The 21,431-nt window shown below is 43.9% G+C and overlaps 1 protein-coding gene across 1 annotated transcript in view; it reads right to left on the bottom strand.

Moving 5' to 3' along the window:
• Positions 1 to 20,276, bottom strand: part of Dhx8 (DEAH-box helicase 8) — a 39,485-nt gene extending 19,209 nt beyond the window's left edge. The window contains exons 1-11 of the mRNA XM_042673538.1: positions 20,093 to 20,276; positions 17,133 to 17,218; positions 16,182 to 16,254; positions 15,710 to 15,792; positions 13,293 to 13,402; positions 12,067 to 12,438; positions 10,617 to 10,761; positions 10,320 to 10,523; positions 8,659 to 8,746; positions 4,499 to 4,596; positions 2,781 to 2,928 (exon numbers count right to left, since the gene is read on the bottom strand). Of these exons, the coding sequence (XP_042529472.1) occupies positions 2,781 to 2,928; positions 4,499 to 4,596; positions 8,659 to 8,746; positions 10,320 to 10,523; positions 10,617 to 10,761; positions 12,067 to 12,438; positions 13,293 to 13,402; positions 15,710 to 15,792; positions 16,182 to 16,254; positions 17,133 to 17,218; positions 20,093 to 20,240 (1,555 nt within the window). The 5' untranslated portion in view covers positions 20,241 to 20,276. The remainder of the gene's footprint in view (positions 1 to 2,780; positions 2,929 to 4,498; positions 4,597 to 8,658; positions 8,747 to 10,319; positions 10,524 to 10,616; positions 10,762 to 12,066; positions 12,439 to 13,292; positions 13,403 to 15,709; positions 15,793 to 16,181; positions 16,255 to 17,132; positions 17,219 to 20,092) is intronic.
• Between the last annotated feature and the right edge of the window lie 1,155 nt (positions 20,277 to 21,431).

Raw genomic sequence — 21,431 nt, 5'->3', positions numbered from 1 at the left:
AAAAGAGACAACTTAGTACTACCCTCAACATGCCACAACATACCAGGGTAAACAACGAAACAGTAGGTGGGAACCACATATGTGGTATTTCATTCAGCCTGATCCTTGAACAGTGGTGCTAAGACACTAATAAGAAGAAAAGAATGGAGAGGGAGAGACAGGGCAAGGAGGGAAAGAGCCTAATAAATGGTATCATATACTTGTAATGCCCCCCCAAAAAAGAGAAAGGTTAGTATACAGAAGTGAAGACCCAATCACTTGAATCCAGCTAGATTCTTTAAATAAATAAACAACAAAAAACCCTGCTATACTCTGATTTCTCTTTAATATAAATCTTTCACCTTTAAAAAAAAATAACTACTCTGCTGGGCACCAGTGCTCATGCCTGTAATCCTAGCTACTCAGGAGGCTGAGATCTTAGGATCATGGTTCAAAGCCAACCCTAGCAGGAAAGTCCATGAGACTCTTATCTCCAACTAACCACCAGAAAACCAGAAGTGGCGCTGTGGCTCAAATGGTAGAGCACCTGCCTTGAGCTAAAGAGCTCAGGGGCAGCACCAGGCCCAGAGTTCAAGTCCCACAACAAAAACCAACCTAACAAAAAAAACTGCTTTACTGAAATGCAAATCATATACTATATCCCTTTTCCAAGTGTCCAACTTGGTGGTTTGTTGTATATTCACAATGACAGTTGTGCAAACATCACCATTAGCTAATTTTATTTGATTTGCTTTATTACTTTGTGTGTGTGCTGTACTTGAGATCCTTGCACTCTAGCCCAGCCTACTTTCTCACAGCTGGCACTCTGTCACTTACACCTCTATTCCACCTTTTTTTTTTTTGCCAGTCCTGGGGCTTGAATTCAGGGCCTGGGTACTGTCTCTGAACTTCTTTTGCTCAAGGCTAACACTCTACCACTTGGGCCACAGCACCACTTCCAGCTTTTTCTGTTTATGTGGTACTGAGGAATCAAATCCAGAGCTTCATGCATGCTAGGCAAGCAATCTACCACTAAACCACGTTCCCAGCCCTCTAGTCCAGCTTTTTGATGGTTAATTGAATATGGAGTTTCAAGGACTTTTCTGCCTAGGCTAACTTTGAACATGTTCAAGTCTTAGTCTCCTAAGTAGCTAGGAATACAGGTATGTGTCCCGTGCCAGTAATTTTATAAAATTTTCATCATTCTAAAAAGAAATCTCAGCTGGGACCCTGCACATATTCCCCCTCTGAAAGACTAACTCCTATGTATCCTTTATCTCAATCTCTACAGGTAGTAATATCCTATAACCTGTAGTTCTACCACAATACTTCATACAGCATTCATCAGGAAATAATTTGCTATTTGGTAATTATCTAGTTAATGTCCACCTCCCTTACCTCATCACAGCAAGGATCATGTCTAATTTGCAGCTTTATCTCCAGGCAACTAACACAACTATTGACTCTGTCCAATAGTTAAGAATTATAGCACAAAAAATTACAAGAAAGGGAAGTTTTAAAATTATATTGTCTGTTGTATTTTGGGGGGGGGGGGCAGGCTTGGGGCTTTAACTCAGGGTCTGAGTGCTGTCCTTGAGCTTTTTGCTCAAGGCTAGGACTCTACCACTTGAGCTACAGCTCTACTTTCAGCTTTCTGGCAATAAATTGGAAATAAGAATTTTACATATTTGTCTGCTTGGGCTGCTTTTGAACCCATGATCCTCAGACCCAGACTCCTAAGTAGCTAAGATGATAGGTGTGAGCCACTGCCACTGGCACCCAACTTTTCTTTTTTTTTTTTAAACAGGAATTGAACTCAGGGCTTCACCCTTGCTAGGCAAGTTCTCTACCACTTGGATCATAGTTATGTGTCCAGCCCCTAAATAATTATCATTTTTCCCGTTTATGTGGTACTGAGGAATCAAACCCAGGGCTTCATGCATGCTAAGGTCGCACTCTATAACTAAGCCACATTCCTATTATCTTTAGATAATATCTTTTTTGGTGGTGGTGGTAGTCATGGAGCCTGAACTCTGGGCATGGGCACTGTCCCTCAGCTCTTCAACTCAAGGCTACTGCTCTACCACTTGAGCCACAGTGCCACTTCCGGCTTTTTCTGCTTATGTGGTGCTGAGGAATCAAACCCAGGGCTTCATGCATGCAAGGCAAGGCAAGCGCTCTACCACTGAGCCACCTTCCCAGCCCCAGATAATATAATTTTTAGAACTAAATTTAAAAGGTTATTTAGAAGAATAATTCAAGCCACTCCAATTATTTCACCAAAGGTATTTAAACATTTGTTTTAAACATCTGCTTATAAGATATATTAAAATTCTGGTGCTGGTAGTTCATGCCTGGTAATTACTTAGGAGGCTGAGACCTAAGGATTGCAGTTTAAAACCAGTCCAGGCAGGAAAGTCTGTGAGACTTATCTCCAATTAAACAACAAAATGTGCTAAGGGGAGCTGTGGCTCAAGTGGTAGAGCACCAGTCTTGAACAAAAAGCTAAGGGATAGCATCCAGACCCTGAGTCTAATTCCTAGAACTAGCACACACACATATACACACACTCTTACACAAATAATAACAAAAAACCCCAGCAGGCTGGGAATATGGCTCAGTAGTAGAGCACTTACATGCCCAGCATAACCAAGATCTGGGGTCAATCCCCAGTACCACCAAGAAAAATATAGCAAACCAACATGCTCTAAGACTATTCAGTACGTGTTGGCACTACTGTGTCTACATACACATAAAGGCTCAGATTTCTGAACAAGAACCACAACCTCCAATGCTCTTACCATCAGGCAAAGGATCAACCCAGTGTTTGTTGAGTCCCATGGGAATAGAATCCATCTCCGCTTCCCGCTGGGCTTGCTTGAGTTCCCGCCTTTCCTTGGCCAAAGCACTCTGCATCATGGCAGCCTGGGAGAGGGAACCATCTGGGTTCTGCAGCAACAGAGAGGAAAGCAACACACATTAAGTGCCTAGGAAATAAAGGCAAGTGGTTAAGCCACTATGATATAAAGTCTTAGGCCACAGATGAAACAAAGTTCTTATCAATAAACCAGACTACATGAAAGCAATGGATAAACCATAGCATACACAAATAACACAAAAAAACAACTAAAGGAACTAGGATTTTTAACTTGAAAATGAAAAAAGAGAATTAGGAGCATTATTACTTTTACTTATTTATTTACTTAGTTTTTTGCCTGTTGTGGAGCTTGAACTCAAGGCCTGGGAACTGTCCCTGAGCTCTTTTGTTCAAGCCAAGTGTTCTAACACTTTGAGCCACAGTTCTATTTCTAGTTTTCTGGTGGTTAATTGGAGATAAGAGGATCATGGACTGCCTGAGCTGGCTTCAAACCATGATTTTCAGTCTCAGCCTCCTGAGTAGCTAGGATGACAGATGTGAGCCATTAGCACCCAACCTAACATTATGACTTTTAAACATTAAGAACTCAAAAAACGGATAGGAAGTGCTGGAGGCATGGCCCAAGTGGCAGAGTACCTGCCTAGCTGTCATAAGGCCCAGGTTCAAATAAGGAAGGGGGAAAGAGGGGAGGGAAAAGAGGGAAAGAGAAGGGCTGGGAATGTGGCTTAGTGGTAGATGCTTGCCTAGCATGCATGAAGCCCTGGATTCAATTCCTCAGTACCACATAAACAGAAAAAGCTGGAAATGGTGCTGTGGTTCAAGTGGTAGAGTACTAGCTTTGAGCAAAAGAAGCTCAAAGACAGTGCCTATGCCCTAAGTTCAAGCCCTAGATCTAGGAAAAAAAAAAGAGGGAAAGAAGAAAGGAGTAAGGAGGTAGGGAGAAAGGGAAAGGAGGAATGGAAGGGTAAGGGAAGGGGCAAGAATTGTTACATAACCCTAAGAACTTCAGACAAATGTGGCACTCAGAGATCTCAGCTCCAAGAGCTAGTAATCAGTTCCATCTAGGATGTACTGTATTTCCTTCAGTTGCTGGTCAACTCCCCTACACTAACCAGAGTGCCAGCAGATGTCAGATGACCTCAGGGGAAAGACAGACACCACAGGAATTGCAAAGGTACACTAGAAGTGCATATAGGTGCTGGTCTGGAAGGCTTTTAAATGCTGTCTCTTCCTAACTGCTGTGTGCATTCTGATTTGTATTTTCCTCACAGCTTTGCCCTCCACCATACCCAGTGCTATTCCTTTTGATGGGGACCAGCCACTATTGGCAAGTGAACCTCTGAATGTTGCCTTGGAATCTTCAAGATCATTCATTATTTAAACCCTGAGTAACTTGGACAAAGAAAAGATGACAGATGAAACTCTCGTATTTATCTATGCTTTTTCCCTAAATACACTAAATGAATGTAAACAAAACTTAACCAGGCAAAAGCAGCAGAGCTAGGCCAGTCTCCACACATCTAGGTCCTAGCTACTAGCTAGGTGGCCTGAGTTCTGCTATACAGACTGAATAACCTGATCTGTTACTTGAAGAAAAGAAGTTCATTGGTATTTCCAGGTAAAAGTCCCAGTACTTCTTACCTTAACAATTTTGATGGGGCTCATGTCCATGCTTTGCTTGGTGTGACCTCTCAGGAATGGAGGCTCTTCCTCAACCAGTTCAATCTCAAGGTCCTCATCTAAAAATCCAGCAAAAAGAAAATTAGGAGCTGAGAATGTGGCTTAGTGCTAGAGTGCTTGCCTAGCATGCATGAAGCCCTGGGTTCTATTCCTCAGTACCACATAAACAGAAAAAGCAGGAAGTGGAGCTGTGGCTCAAGTGGTAGTGTGCTAGCCTTAGCAAAAGAGGCTCAGGGACAGTGCCCAGGCCCTGAGTTCTAGCCCCAGGACTGGCCAAAAAAAAAAAAATTTTTTTCAAAAGAAATTTAGCCATAAACAAAAGAGAGAACCAATAATTTTCACCAAATGAAGATCAACTAGCTTTATTAAAAGGACAGCAATGGCTGGATACTAGTGGCACATGCCTAAAATCCTAACTACTCAGGAAGCTGAGATCTAAGGATCAAAGTTTGAAGCCAGGCAGCTCATACAATTCCAAGAGACTCTTATATCCAATTAATCGGCAAAAAGCCAGAAGTGGAAGCATAGCTCAAGTAGTAGTGGTAGTGCAGCCTTGAATGAAAAAGCCTGGTACCAGCATAACACATATACCCAAAAGACAGTGATACAAGTAAAACTCTAACCTAGTGAATGTCCCTCCCACTTTCAAGACCCTAAAGCTATTTCTAGGGCATTTGTGATGCTCCATAACACAAACTAATTAGAGCTGTTTTCAAAAGAAACTAAGCTTGGGGAAAATACTATTCTGACATTCTAATTGTTTCAAGACATTTGCCATTCAACCTCACAGGGAATAATCCTTAACCCATATAGACTAGGCAACACCTTTTTGTTTTTGGTGGCAGCCCTGGGGCTTGAACTCAGGACTTGGGTACTGTCCCTGAGCATTTTTTAACCTCAAGGCTAGTACTCTACAACTTTGGGTCACAGCTCCATTTCTCACTTTTGGGTGGTTAACTGGAAAAGCCAAAGAGTCTCATGGACTTTCATGCCCCGGGTAGCTTTGAACTGTAATCCTTGAGTAGCTAGGATTACATTTGTGAGCCAATGGCATGGAGGGAACAATGTTTTTAATTGTTGGATAAGTGGACAATGCTAAATACCAGTAAGGTATTATGTGTCAAAGTGTACATTATTACAAAAGTTTTAGCTGGCTTATAAAATAAACACACATTTTTCCTACTACTCAGTAATTTTTCTGTATATTATATGAAAGCACATATATCTTAGTATATAGAAACATGCACTAATAGCCGGGCGCTGGTGGCTCATGCCTGTAATCCTAGCTACTCAGGAGGCTGAGATCTGAGGATCGTGGTTCAAAGCCAGCCCGGGCAAGAGAGACCGTGAGACTCCTATCTCCAATAAACCACCAGAAAACCGGAAGTGGTGCTGTAGCTCAAGTGGTAGAGCGCTCGCCTTGAGCTGAAGAGCTGAGGGACAGCGCCCAAGCCCAGAGTTCAAGCCCCACGACCGACAAAAAAAAAAAAAGAAACATGCACTAATTGGCAAATATAGAGGCCTTATAATAGTCTTATATAAAAAGGCTTAAGAGGGGGGCTAGGAATGTGGCTTAATCATAAAGTGCTTGCCTTGGAAGCATGAAGCCCTGGGTTTGATTTCTCAGTACCACATAAACAGAAAAGGCTGGAAGTGGCACTGTGGCTCAAGTGGTAGAGTGCTAGCCTTGAGCAAGAGCCTCAGGACTGGCAAAAAAAAGGCTTAAGAGACAGGCACTGGTGGCTCACGCCTATAGTCCTAGCTACTCAGGAGGCTGAAATCTGAAGAATGTGGTTCAAAGGCAGCCAGGGCAGAAAAATCCATGATACTCATATCTCTAATTAACCACCAGAAAACTGGAAGTGGTGCTGTGGCTCAAAGTGGTAGAGCACTAGCCTTGAGTGAAAAAGCCCAGGAACAGTGACCAGGCCCCAATTTCAAGGCCCACAACTGACCAAAAAAAAAAGGTTTCAGAGAAAAAATATATATCTCTATCATATATCCATCAAAAAAAGTAAAATGGGAAAGTTGGTCGTTGTGGTACACCTGCAATCCTAGTACTTGGAAAGCTGAAGGCAGGATGATTGTGAGTTCAAGAGCAGCCTGGGCTACACAACTGGTCTCAATTAAAAAAAAGTAAAAAGAGGCTGAGATTTGAGGATGATGGTTGGAAGCCAGCCTGAACAGGAAAGTACTTAAAACGCTTATCTCTAATTAACTTCCAAAAAGCTGGAAGAAGAGCTGTGACTCAAGGGGCAGAGTGCTAGCTTGAGCAAAAAGATTAGGGACTGTGCCCTAGCCTTGAATTCAAGCCTCAGCCTGGTGCACACACAAAAAAGGAATAAATTAGAGTAAACTTATTCTAGAACAAGGAAAAAATGAAATATAATGATAAATATAATGATAAATATCAATATAGGCTAAGTATTAAAATAATGATTTGGGGCTGGGAAGGTGGCTCAGTGGTAGAATGCTTGCCTTGTATGCACGAGGCCCTGGGTTCAATTCCTCAGCACCACATAAGCAAAAAAGGCCAGAAGTGGCACCGTGGTTCAAGTGGTAGAGCTAGCCTTGAGCTGAAAAGCTGAGGGACAGAACCCAGGCCCAGAGTTCAGGCACCATGATTGACAAAAAATAAATAAATAAATAAATAAAATGATTAAAATGAGCAAAGTCTAAAACCAGACTAATGTGTTTAGGGACAAATATACAGATAATAAGCTTTAAAGAAAAGAAAGTGAATGATTAACACAAAATTCAGGATGGTGATTACCCCTGGAAGGAGAGAAGGTTTTCATCAGAAGGAGGCAGCTTCAAAGAGCTGGTAAAGTTCTGCTTCTCAAGTTGAATAATGAGAAAAAAAGCTGCTCACTTATTATAGTTATATAAATCACAAATACAAGGATGTGGATTTATTTCTGTATTTGTTTTTTAAAAAAAAGTCATTAATAACCAGGTGCTGGTGGTTTACTTCTGTAATTCTAGCTACTTAGGAGGCTGAGATCTTAGGATTATGGTTTGGATTTTTGGATTTTTTTTTTTTTTTTTTTGGTTGGTCGTGGGGCTTGAACTCTGGGCCTGCATGCTGTCCCTACACTCTTTAGCTCAAGGCTAGTGCTCTACTCCTTGAGCCACAGCGCCACTTCCAGGATTATGGTTTGAAGCCAGCCTAAGCAGGAAAGTCTGTAAGACTCTTATCTCCAATTAACTACAAAAAAAGCACGAAGCAGAACTGTGGGTCAAGTGGAAGAGCACTAGCCTTAAACAAAACAAAGATCAAGGCTAACATCCTGGCCCTGAATTCAAGCCCCAGGAACAGCACAAAACAACTACAACAGGAACCCATACTAACAGGCTGAGCTCATTACTATTTCTTTTTTTTTTTTTTGCCAGTCGTGGGGCTTGAACTCTTGGCCTGTGCGCTGTCCCTCCGCTCTTCAGCTCAAGGCTAGCCGCTCTACCATTTGAGCCACAGTGCAACTTCCAGCTTTTTCTGCTTATGTGGTACTAAGGAATCAAACCCAGGGCTTCATGCATGCAAGGCAAGCACTCTACCACTGAGTCACCTTCCCAGCCAACTCATTATTATTTCTGAGGCAACTCAATCATCTAGGTAAATCTAGCAATTATGCAATAATTACCAAGTTTACAAAATCATTATTTACTCCCTAAAATAAAATTATAACCCTTTTGTTGTGTGTCAGCACAAGACCTTGAACTCACGGCCTTGAGCTCTTGCTTGGCTTTTACACTAAGGCTGGCACTCTACCACTTGAGTCACAGCTCCAACTTCTGGCCTTCGGCTGGCTAACTGAAGAATCTCTTGGATTTGTCTACTCAGGCTGACTCTGGAGCTCAATCCTTCTTAGTCTCCGGAGTAGCTAGGATTATAAGTGTAAACTGGCAGCTCCCAGTTCAATAATAACCTTCTATAGCCTATAACCTTACTATAAGCAGTAAGTATAACAACATACACTTGGCCTTTGTGCTTCAACAAGAAACAAGTGGTAAGCCCAGAGGAATAGATGATTAGTAGACATTGGGCTGAACTACCAACAGCAGCTCAATGACTTATTTATGTTCCCAACCCATTATCCCTCTCAATCCAAAGGACAGGTTACCTTCATCATCATCCACCTTAGGAAGGATGCCAGTCTCTTCATCAAAGTCTGGAAACTCTTCTTTGGAAAGGACATTAGCAGCAATCATCTAGCCATAGGAAAGAAGGCAGCATTTGTATTTGCTAGATCAACACTTTTTTTTTTCTTTCTTTTTTGTCGGTTGTGGGGCTTGAACTCCTGGCCTGGGCACTAACCCTCAGCTCTTCAGATCAAGGCTAGCACTCTACCACTTGAGCCACAATGCCACTTCTGGTTTTCTAGTGGTTTAATGGAGAAAAGAGTCTCATGGACTTGGGGCTGGGAAGGTGGCTCAGTGGTAGAGCGCTTGCCTTGCATGCCTGAGGCCCTGGGTTCAATTCCTCAGCACCACATAAGCAAAAAGAAAAAAGCCAGAAGTGGCACTGTGGCTTAAGTGGGAGAGCGCTAGCCTTGAGCTGAAGAGCTGAGGGACAGCGCCCAGGCCCAGAGTTCAGGCCCCACAACCGGACCCAAAAAGAAACAACAACAACAAAAAGAGTCTCATGGACTTTCCTGCCCTGGCTGGGTTTGAATCATGATCCTCAGATCTCAGCCTTCTGAGTAGCTAGCATTACAGGCGTGAGCCACCATCGCCCAGCAACATTCTTCTTTACATGCAGGAAACCAAGGGTCTTTTCCTCCTCTGACCCAAAATGTCACTGCCTCAAATGGCACATACCTTATTCTTGGAGCTCTACAACACTGCTAAAAGCAGAGGTTCCGAAGTTATTCCCAGGAAGAACTAAACACCTTTCTTATTTCCACAGCACTCTACACATCTTATTACATGACACATTACACATGGCTATTCCTAATTACTTCTTGGTTAGCTTTTCTGCTCCCTTGAATTTTTTGTTGTTGTTGTTGTTGTTGTTGGTCATGGGGCTTGAACTCAAGGCCTGGGCACTATCCCTGAGCTATTCTATCACTTTGAGCCACAGCACCATTTCTGGTGGTTAACTGAAGATCAGAAACTTATTGACTTTCCTGCCTGGGCTGGCTTTGAACCATGATCTTCAGAGCTCAGCCTCCTAAATAGCTAGGATACAGGCGTGAGCCACAGGAGCCTGATACGGACTTTTTTCTTCCTGGTCCTGGGGCTTGAACTCAGGACCTGGGCACTATCCCTGAGCTTTTGTGCTCAACACTAGCACTCTACCACTTGAGCCACAAGCTTCACTTTCCACTTTTTGGTGGTTAGAAAGAAGTCTCACAGACTTTCTTGCCTGGCTGCTTTGAACCATGATCCTTATATCTCAGCCTCCTGAGTAGCTAGGATTACAGACATAAGCCACTAGCACCCTTGGGCTTTTTAAGTTCCTCAAGTGAATGAATCATTTGTTTTTGGAGCCCTACTATTAAACAGCCCTTGGTACATCTTGGTTCTAATGCTTCACAGAAAATGGTGGAAACAATAACAAAGAATTAAACAGCAACTACTGTCAGGCACCAACCTAAGAGTTAACTCTATTCACCTGTATTCCCACACTGTCACTAGTAGCCCTGTTTGACAGATGAGTCAAAGACCACACAATTAATAAGTGGTCAGAAATCACACCAGGATCAGTGCCTAGGGCCCACATCCTAGACCACCATGCTACATGATAAATGGCCCTGTGGCTGTGAATGATGATGGCCCTAACCTGTTTGATCTCCCACTTCTCTGGGTCAGAGATGCGGGTGAGGCGCTTGCGCTCCAGAGAGTCATCCTCTACTTCGGGGGCACTGACAAGGGAGAGGTGAGTGGGTCTGTCCGGATTCCGCATTGAAGTCTCCTCATTGGTCTCCCCAACCAAATTTCGCCGTCGATTTGGGTTTAGATCTTCTCCCGTCTCTTGATCTACATCCTGGGGCACAGAAACACAGGAACTAGCTCATTTGCTGTCTTCTTACACTCTCTTGGTCAACAGATGTGCCAACTGGCTGGACATCTTACCTACCTTCATGCTCAAGCTGGTCTTGGTCCCAGTGAAGGACAGCACTTTGACTTTGACTCTCTGGCCTTTGCTCACCACATCAGCAACATTGGCCACACGGCCTTCCCGCCGAAGCTCAGAGATATGCACCAGGCCTTCCCACCGCTTCCTAAGGGAGACATAGTCATATTTGGATCATGCCTAAAAAACCTTTTTCCTAAACCAGTTTCTACCCTTATTGAAAACAAACAAAAGAAAATACAGTTTTTGCACACTTTTTTTTCCTGTCAGTCATGGGGCTTGAACTCTAGGCCTGGGTGCTGTCCCTCAGCTCTTCAGCTCAAGGCTAGCACTCTACCAGTTGAGCCACAGCGCCACTTCCAGTTTTCTGGTGGTTAATTGGAAATAAGAGTCTCATGGATTTTTCCTGCCCAGGCTGGCTTTGAACCATAATCCTCAGATCTCAGCCTCCTGAGTAGCTAGGATTACAGGCGTGAGTCACCACTGTACCTGGTGTCTTTGCACATTTCTTCTAATCCTAGCACTTAGAAGCAGAGACAAGAGAATCATGAGTTTGAGGCCAGCCTGGGCTATGTGATAAGACTCTGTCTCCAAAAATATGAGAAGGATCCTAAGCCCACAAGGTAAATAACAAGAAGGTCAAGTAATACAACAATACTAACATTACTACCCTCCCAAAGAAAAGATGTGGTTAAGAGGGTAGGGTGAGGAGATATAAATTCTCCAGCAATGGGGCTGGGAAGGTGGCTCAGTGGTAGAGCGCTTGCCTTGCAAGCCTGAGGCCCTGGGTTCAATTCCTCAGCACCATATAAGAAAAAAGCCGGAAGTGGTGCTGTGGCTCAAGTGATAGAGTGCTAGCCTTGAGCTGAAGAGCTGAGGGACGGCGCCCAGGCCCAGAGTTCAGGCCCCACAACCGGACCCAAAAAAAAAAAAAATTCTCCAGCAAAGGGTAGATCTTCTCAAAGTTGAGGAAGAAAAGCTCTAGCACATTAAAAACAAAAAAAAAGAAAAAGGACAAGGCCAGGATCTAGTGATCCTAGCTACTCAGGAGGCTGTGACCTGAGGATCTTGATTCAAAGCCAGTCCAGACAAGAAAGCCATGAAATTTACCTCCAGCTAACCAGCAAAAAAGGCAGAAGTAGAGCTGTAACTCTAACTGTGCCAGCCATAATCAAAAAACTAAGGATAATAACCAGAGCATAAGTTCAAGCTCCAGTCTCAGCATGAGAAAAAAAAAAAGTCAAAGAGTGGTGGTATAGCAGTATATAGCAGAGACCTTGCCCAGAGGTCTTGGGCTTGATCCCGGCACTTCCAAAAAAACCCAAAAACATAAATTTCTAAAAACTTGGTATAGTTAATTTGATTAAAGTGTCAATAAAGCATAACATCTTGGAATGTGAAAACCTCAACATAAAGGTCTGCACCTCACTGTTGTAAAAGTGGTGACCATTACCTTAATCCCTCCAGCTGTACAAAGCATCCAAACTGCATGATGCTGGTAACTTTGCCATTGTAAATGTCCCCGATGGCAGGCTCCTCAGGGGGAGGGCGGTCCACATGCTTATCCCGCCATCTGTCCAGATTTCTCTCTCCATACTTATCCCGGTCCTTTCGGTCTTTGAGGGGGCTGTGACTCTTGCTCCTGGACCGATATCTAGACTTCCCTTTATTTCTCTCTCGGGTCCTGGAATGTGATCGAGAGCGGGATCGGTATCTCCGCTTGTGGTCTCTGTCTCGCTCTCTGTCTCTGTCTCGATCTCGCTCTCGGTCTCGGTCACGTTCTCGATCTCGACTCCGACTCCGCTTCTTTTTCTTTGTCCTGTCCCTAACAAATCAACAAGTACCTGTTTGAAAAAGAAATCAGCCCAATTTCATCTTTGCATCCCCAAACATCCAGCACAGTGCCATACCCATGGCAGGCATCTACTATGTGCTGAACTGAATTAGCTTCAATGATAATGACACTCCTGCAAGCCAATAAAGAAACAGGATACATACATATTTAGCCTTCTTTTTTTTGGTGCTGTTACTGGGGTTGAACTCAGAGCCTGAACACTGTCCCTGAGCTTTTTTGCTCAATGCTAGCATTCTACCATTCTAGCCACAGCTCCACAGCTTCTGGCTTTTTGGAGGTTAAGTGGAGATAAGAGTCTGGCTGGAGCCGGTGCCGGTGGCTCACGCCTGTAATCCTAACTACTCAGGAGGCTGAGATCTGGGGATCACTGTTCAAAGATAGCCAGCCCGGGCAGGAAAGTCCATGATACTCTTATCTCCAATAAACAACCACTGGAAGTGGTGCTGTGGCTCAAGCGGTAGAGTGCTCGCCTTGAGCTGAAGAGCACAGGGACAACACCCAAGCCCAGAGTTCAAGGCCCACGACTGACAAAAAAAAAGTCTGGCTGGTTTTGAACCAGAATCCTCAGATCTCAGTATTTGAGTAACTAAGCTAACAGGTGTAAGCCACTGGTACCAAGCACATTTAGCCTCTTTTAACTCCAATCTCTATCTAGCATTTGCTGCATAAATACTCTTAACCAGGAACAATGAAAACAAGCCCAAGAATGATAGATTCCACAAAACTGCCCCAAATTTTGCTTAACTGGTCTAAATAACGCAACTATTATAGTATCATAAATAAAAAAAAAAAAAAAAAAAAAAAACAGGATATTAGTGACAAACCGGTGTTCCGTGTCTCTCTGCTTCTCTTGGCCTGCTGCACTGGGCATTAAGGCTTCCAGTTCCTTTAAGACATCCACGGCAACCTTCACATCATCTTCATCCAGCATGGTCTACAGGTGCAGAGATGAGCAAAGTTAGGAGGAAAAGGGGATAAAAACACAAGCACCCTTCGGGCGCCAGTGGTTCACACCTGTAATACTAGCTACTCAGAAGGCTGAGATCTGTAGATCACGGTTCAAAGCCAGCACGGGCAGGGAAGTCTGTGAGACTCTTATCTCTAATGACCCAAAAGAAAACCAGAAATGGCATTGTGGCTCAAGTAGTAGAGTGCTAGCCTTAAGCTGAAGAGCTGAGGGACAGCACAGGCCCAGAGTTCAAGCCCCACCACTGACCAAAAAAAAAAAAGTTTCCCAAAGAGCCGTGAGCTGATGGCTTATGCCTATAATCCTAGCTACTCAGGAGGCTGAGCTCTGAGGATTGTGGTTTGAAGTTAGCCTGGGCAGAAAAATCCCGGTGAGACTCTTCTCTCCAATTAACCACCAGAAAAACAGAAGTGGTGCTGTGGCTCAAAGTGGCAGAGCAGTAGCCTGAGCAAAAGAGCTCAGGGACAGCACCCAGGCCCTGAGTTCAAGTCCCAGGACCCTACACTTCCTTCCCTGCTTTGCTCTCCGTGGCCCTACCACTGATATCACTCTCTACAGTGTACAGTGGGTAGCACTGTATACATATAATACAAGCAGCATTTTTGGTGCTGGGAAGGTGGCTCAGTGGTAAAGCGCTTGCCTTGCATGCATGAGGCTCTGGGTTCGATTCCTCAGCACCACATAAGCAAAAAGAAAAAAAAGCCAGAAGTGGCACTGTGGCTCAAGTGGTAGAGCGCTAGCCTTGAGCTGAAGAGCTGAGGCACAGTGCCCAGGCCCAGAGTTCAGGCCCCATGACCGGACCCCCCCCAAAAAAAAATAATAATACAAGCAGCATTTTCATCATATGAGGAAAACCAGAGGTGATTTCAAGTACATAAAAAGATATGTAGAAATTATGTAGATATGTACAAATACTACACCATTTTATATAAAGAACTAGAGTACAGATTTTCATGTAAGAGGGTTCTGGAGCCAATCCCCTGCAGATACTAAGAGGCAACTATACCTACTTATTACATTAGACTACTTACATGTTTATTTCCAGTTCACCATCCCAAACTATAATATAGTCATCAAGAAGGAAAAAAATAGATTGGAGTGATAACTTAAGCGTTAGAGTGTCAACCAGAGGCAAAAATGCTGAGTGAGAGTTTGAAACACTGAGTTCAAGTCCCAGCACCAGCATACCTCCCCAAAAAAGAGGAAAACTCTTTATCTATTCTGTTCATTGTATATACTAGATATAGAACTTTGAGGCTCTAGGCTCCCGGTGTCCAGGCCGCTCGGGCCGCTGCAGGAGGGCACCGCCGCCGGCCCAGTGAAGCCGGGGGCCAGAGCGGCCGGGCACCGCCGAGGGAGGAATAAACCAGTAAAACTGCAAAAAGAAAAAAGAACTTTGAATAGTGGTTGACATATAAAATAATAAATACTTGCTAAAGTGAAATCTAGAAGTCAAAATACCTAAAAAAAAAAAAAAAAAAGACACCTTTTAATATATGTAATGGAAAAAAAATCTAATTTCACACATTAGGCATGTACCAGTAACTGTAAGTTACTTCATAATGATCTCACATTTCTGATCCATCCCTACCCATTTCCCTTCTCTGAACCCTTTAACACTATTCTATGCAAACATAGTTCAAGCTCAGGGAGCAAACAAATGCTTTCACTCTGAAAAACAGGTCACAGCACAGGCAGTTACAATTCAGCAGGGCACCGGTTGCTCACGCCTATAATCCTAGCTATTCAGGAGGCTGAGATCTGAGGATCAGAGTTCAAAGCCATCCAAGGTAGGAAAGTCTGTGAGACTCTTATCTCCAATGAACCACCAGAAAACCGGAAGTGGTGCTATGGCTCAAGTGGTAAGAGTGCTTGCCTTGAGCTGAAGAGCTGAGGGACAGTGCCCAGGCCCAGAGTTCAAGCTCCACGACCAACAAAAAAAATTGAGCCGGGCACCAGTGTCTCACGCCTGTAATCCTAGCTATTCAGGAGGCTGAAATCTGAGGATCTTGGTTCAAAGCCAGCCCAGGCAGGAAAGTCCGTGAGACTTTTATCTCCAATAAACTACTAGAAAACTGGAAGTGGTACTGTGCCTCAAGCAGTAGAGCGCTGGCCTTGAGCTGAAGAGCACAGGGACAGCGCCCAAGCCCAGAGTTCAAGCCCCATGACCAAAAAGAAAAAGAAAAGTTACAATTCAGAGAGTCACTAACGAGACAAAGAATAGCGGTGGAGGACACACACTTAGAGCAGAAGTTCTCAAAATGGTATCCGTACCCGAACAGATGGATTGTCTGGCTGGCAAAGGACCGGGAAGAGTTCTTTCAGCTTTTCTTTTTCTGTTTTGGGTTTAACTGGATCTTATTTCATTAAAGAGCATGATGAGGTTAAAAAATAAGAGAGACAGATTTAATATTATTAATAGTTAACAAAATAACTTCAACATTACATTTACATTAAACTGAAAAAAGAATGTGGTATTTTTGTTACATGCTAACCACATAATTACTAGAAACACAATTTAATTTCCTATTAAGCACACATTGCCTGAAGAACCCTCAACAAACTCTCTTGCCATGTACAAAGAACAGTGCAGCAGCATCCACTGGCTTAGGTCTTAAAGTCATGTGAAAAATTTTACCAGAATGTTCACTTGCTGTCAGCTGCTGAGAGGAAAACAGCACAGTTTACAGGATGTTCATAATCTAAACCAGGCTGGACACTGAGGTCTGCTGGAAGTTGTGCTCACCTTTGCTAGTAGAAGGCTTTGCTGGAGGGCGCATGGTTTGTATGAGTCGAAGTAGATTACTAATAAGAGAATCCTTTGAAAAGAAATACAGAACAAAAATTGTCAGCCATTAAATCACTGATTAAATATACCTAGAAAAGGGAAAAAGACAACCTGGTACCAGTGGTTCATGCTTATAATCTTAGCTACTCAGGTGGCGAAGATCTGGAGAAATGCAGTTCAAAGCCAGCCTGGGTAGAATAATCTTGCAGACTCAATTTCCAACTAACCGGTAAAGTGTTGGTTGGGGGCATGGCTCAAGTGGTAGTGTCACTATGAGCAAGCAAGCCAGGTTTTTCAAGATCTTCTTGAGTTCAACCACAATACCAGCAGAGAAGAGAGAAGAGAGAGAGAAGGGAAAGAGGGAGAGAGGGAGAGAGGGGGAAGGAAGAGAGGGGAAATAGGGAAGAGAGGAAAGGGGAAAAAGGGAGAGGGAAAGGAGGGAAGAAGGAAGAAATAGAGGAGACAGAGACTGTCTTAGTGGAAAGGGTGATATGTACTTGAACTGAGCTAACCAGAACAAATGAAGCACCAGATACCAATCAGCATTAAGCCAGATTAGTAGCTCCAGAGAAAGCTGATGTTTAGGACTCCTTGAAAAGTCAATTTGTAACCTTAATCCATTTATTTCCCATACTTCCAACATCTTGAATCTTGTTTCTGCATTCAAGATTCACAGAACAAATATATAAACATCCACAGAGGAAAGCCCACTGCATCTCCCTACAAAGGTGTCTCAAGAAATCGGGTTCCCTTGGCCCTCCTTCATGGCACAAAAACATTACTCATTTAGTGGCTTACTGAACTGGTACATACAGTATCCTGTCTATATCCAAACCCTGTAATAAGTACTATCAAAACTTAAATTTAATAGTGACATTAAAAAAAAATAGTGACATTAAATATACATACTGTGAATTCTGCTCCATTTTTGACAAGGGAAGACTTAAATGTATCAAAAGTGGTATTTTTCTCAGCAAGACTGATCACAAATTCAGCTACAAAGGAGAAAAAAGAATTGAAAAGAAACTTGAGGAAGAAATTAGTTTTAAGCATATTAAAGAACAAGACTAAACTGGGTGCTAGTGGCTCATGCCTGTAATCCTAGCTACTCAGGAGGCTGAGATCTGTAGGTTGCAGTTCAAAGCCAAACTGAGCAGGAAAGTCCATGAGACTCTTATCTCCAATAAAACTACCAGAAAACCGGAAGTGGTGCTGTGGCTCAAGTGGTAGAGCTCAGGTACAGCACCCAGGCCCAGTGTTCAAAGCCCCATGACTGACAAAAAAAAACAAAAAACAAAAAAAAAAAGACTAATTAGGGTATCCAACTGTCATAATGACCGAAGGATATCATGTAAAGAAAGAAAATTTAGATGGTTGAAATTATTATCCTTGTATACCGAATTAAGTATTTTTTTGTCCCTAAGTACTGGGGTTTTAATTCGGGATTTTGCATTTGCTAGCCAGGTGTTCTATCACTTGAACCAGTTCTTTTGGTTCCGCTTATTTTAAGATAGGGTCTTACTCTTTGCCCTAGCCAGCATGGGCCATGAGCCTCCCATTTTACACATAACTGGGATGCAGGTGTCCATTACCAGTCCCAGCATTTTCTGTTGAGATGGGGGGTCTTGGGCATTTTTTGGCTGGAATGGCCTCAAACCTCAATCCTCCTATTTCATTGAATAGCTAGGATTACAGGTGTGAGCCACTGGGACCTGGATTTAAAGAGAACTGTGTGCATGTGTGCACAAGCACATGCACACGCTGGTACTCAGGAGCTAGGCACTCTTCCCTTAGCTTTTTTGCTAAAGGCCAGAGTTCTGCCACTTGAGTCATAACTCTACTTCCAACCACTTGAGTCATAACTCTACTTCCAGCTTTTCACTGGTTAATTGGAGATAAGAGTCTCAGGATATGAGATCTGAGGATTTCAGGCTGGCTTTGAACCATTATCCTCAGATCTCAGCCTCTGAGGGCTAGGAATACAGGCATGAGCCTTTTTGGTGACATTAAGTGAAAGTCCATGAGCCATCAAGCTACATGGTTATAACTTATGCATAATAAAGTTAGCATAGAGCTGGGAAGATGGCTCAGTGGTAGAGTGCTTGCCTTGCATGCATGAGGCCCTGGGTTCGATTCCTCAGTACCATATAAGCAGAAGTGTTAGCCTTGAGCTAAAGAGCTGAGGCTCAGAGTTCAGGCTCACGACCAACCAAAAAAAAAAATTTAACAGCAATGCAATGGTTAACAGTTGTTTGGCATTACTGTCAAGCATTATGCTAAGGGTTTTAAATGCTGTCCTCAAGATCTTCCTAAGTAAGTACTACTATCATATTGGTATTTAAGACACCATCCTAAGCTGTAATCCTAGCTACTCAGGAGGCTGAGATCTGAGGATCATGGTTCAAAGCCAGCCCAGGCAGGAAATTCCGCAAGACTCTCATCTCCAATAAGCCACTCAGAAAACCGGAAGTGGTGCTGTGGCTCAAGTGGTAGAGCACTAGCCTTGAGCTGAAGAGCTAAGGGACAGCACCCAGGCTTAGAGTTCAAGCCCCAAGACCGACAAAAAAAAAAAAAAAGACACCATCCTAGTCAATCGTAATTGGTGGAGCCCTACATTTGGAATCCAAACAATTTGCCTCCACTCAAATTCTTTAGAGACAGTTGGAGAGAAAATTAAGTCACACGATGTTCAGCGTGTCAAGCTTAAGGAGCATTTTATCCCAAAGCAGGCAGGAGCATATTCATATTCACCAAAGTTTTTAGGTTTCCGATTTTGAGTTTAGGGACGCTCAACCTTGGATGGAAGGCAAGGGAAAAATAAATACTGTCTGCAGTGCATCTTCCTAGGTGCAATGTGTTGACTCTGTAAGGAAGACATTATCATCTCACTTCACAGACGAAAAAAAAAAAATAGCTTCAGAAAAACTATCTCTCACTTAAGTCATGAATCTGATCTCACTAACCTTTTTTTTTTTTTTAAGCGGTGGTGCTGGGGAACAAATCTACACACTCTACCACTGTACCATCTCCCCTGCCTTCTCCTACCATGTGACTCTTGTTTCCCTCCACCCTTCCATCTGACTTTCCCACATATTTAGAAACAAGAGCAGTCAGATGGCAATTTCTCAGTCATCTTCCTACCACCAGTCTGTAAACCCACCTACATTCACAACAACATACTCCTGTTGGGCTGGGAATGTGGCTTAGTGGTAGAGTGCTTGCCTAGCATACATGAAGCCCTGGGTTCAATTCTTCAGTACCATATAAGCAGAAAAAGCAGGGCCACAGGATATATTGATTCAAGTCTGGCTGTTGTTCTCGCTCTCTCTCTGGTTGTGCTCACACTCTCTCGTGGGCTTTCCCTCCCTCCCTCTCTCCTCTCTCTCCCCTTCTCCCCCCCCCCCCCTTTCTCTGGCCAGTCCTGAAGCTTTGAACCCAGGGCTTGGGGACTGTCCCTGAGCTTCTTTTGCTGAAGGCTACCACTCTACCAACACTATCTCCCAAAGGCTAGAGGACCAAATAAGACGAAGTAAATAGAGCTGGCCAGAATGCCTGGCATACAGTTCACATCCAACAAACAAACGTCAGTCATAATTGTCCATCTACGAGGCGGCAGCTGTTGTCGTTGTTAAATATGTTTAAGCACCGGAGACTGAAAAATTAAAAACAAAAACTAAGTAGAGATGGTCAGCCCGGCCTGACTCAACAGTTCTGAGAAGTGGTTTCTAACAGTTCAGTTTGGAAGGTCTTCCAGCAGAGACCAGGGCGGCTACCTCCCTCCATTTCAACCCCACACCGCCCATCACCTCCTAGCACCGGCTTCGCTCAACCCCCAGCTCCGAAGGCCGAAGGGACCTTCTCCAGCTCACCTAGATCCTTGTCGTTGATCCCTAAGTGATTGTCCAGTTCCGTGCAAACCTTCGATACCAAAGACAAATATTCGAGTTTGGCGAGCTCCTCCGCAGGGCCTGGCTCCGAGGCCATCAGCATTCCCGCGGTGGCCACGGCCACAGCCATAGCGACAGCTTCGGCCCCGATGGCCTCCTTCCGGACGGCCAGCGCTCACTCGGAACTGCAGCTTTTACTTCCGGGTCTCTGCGCGACTTTGTTTACGGTGAGCTGAACGCGAAGGAACTTTTCTAGTCTCTCGCAGGCGGATCATAGAGCTCACACAGGAAGTTCTTGAGGAAGGGACGGCAAGAGGGAGTTGCTCGGCAGATCGAATGGCGCCCTCTATAGGCGAGAGGACTCTCCCCGCCCTCAGATCCCGCGATGTTCATTCTTAGAACACTCCCGCACGACGTCAACAGAGGGCGACAGTGGCCTGCTCCAGGAGCGCCGGGAGGAGACCGCCGCGAACAGCACGCGCATGCGGCTGCGAAGCCATAAGAAACGCTAAATTCATTTCTGGAACTCTGTGTTCCTAGGCCTCTCTCCTCTTTTGTGGCTCCTGGTATCTGATCTCGAGCGACTTTAAACGATGCATTCTGGTTCTGTCATTGACTCTTCTCATTTTAACAGATGAGAAAAACACTGACGAGCTAGGTGACCTTGGTCAAGTTCCTCTGTTCCTCATCTGTAAATGGGAATAGTATGGTTCTAACTGCTTTACATGAGAACTGAGTGAAATAATTACGGGAGAGCCTGATGCATGATAGGCACACTGTAAATGGCAATTGCTGTTATGTCGCAAGGCTGAAACAGTGGTGCTGAGATCAGTCAAGCAGCCTCCTGTCTTGTGAAACTTCCCAAATTCTACTTGTCCTGTTGCCAGTACCATTCGTCTTCTCAGAACTCATTCTTCACCAATTATCAGCTGTGCTGTGAACTTAAGATCATAAACTCAGGTCTCCCAACTTCTGCAGGTCTCTTGCCCTTTGAAACCCTAAGGTAAGGTGAGGCTTTCCCCACACTTCTGTACTCAATGTGAGAAAGCAAGTAGGTTTGATTGACCCTGTCAATCAAAGGGAAGAAAATTAGCCCCTCCTGCTTTCTGTTTTGATTGCATTGCATTCCTGTACCTGTGGATTGCATTTATCTAGCATTTCACAATGGACTAGAGAATTGCAGACAGTCAGAGAAAAACCTGAGCTGTGTTTTTCACTGTTTCCAAGAGCTAATTCCCTGCTCTAGATTCCTCAGAAATCAGTACTGCACACGCTGAGCTCTTGGCACGCCTCCTTTCCTTTCTCCTTCTCTTTTTCCCCA

Source organism: Dipodomys spectabilis, unplaced genomic scaffold (assembly GCF_019054845.1).
Source record: "Dipodomys spectabilis isolate Male_0828 unplaced genomic scaffold, ASM1905484v1 ptg000018l, whole genome shotgun sequence".
Lineage (NCBI taxonomy): Eukaryota > Metazoa > Chordata > Mammalia > Rodentia > Heteromyidae > Dipodomys > Dipodomys spectabilis.
This window is presented reverse-complemented; position numbering and strand designations above follow the sequence as displayed.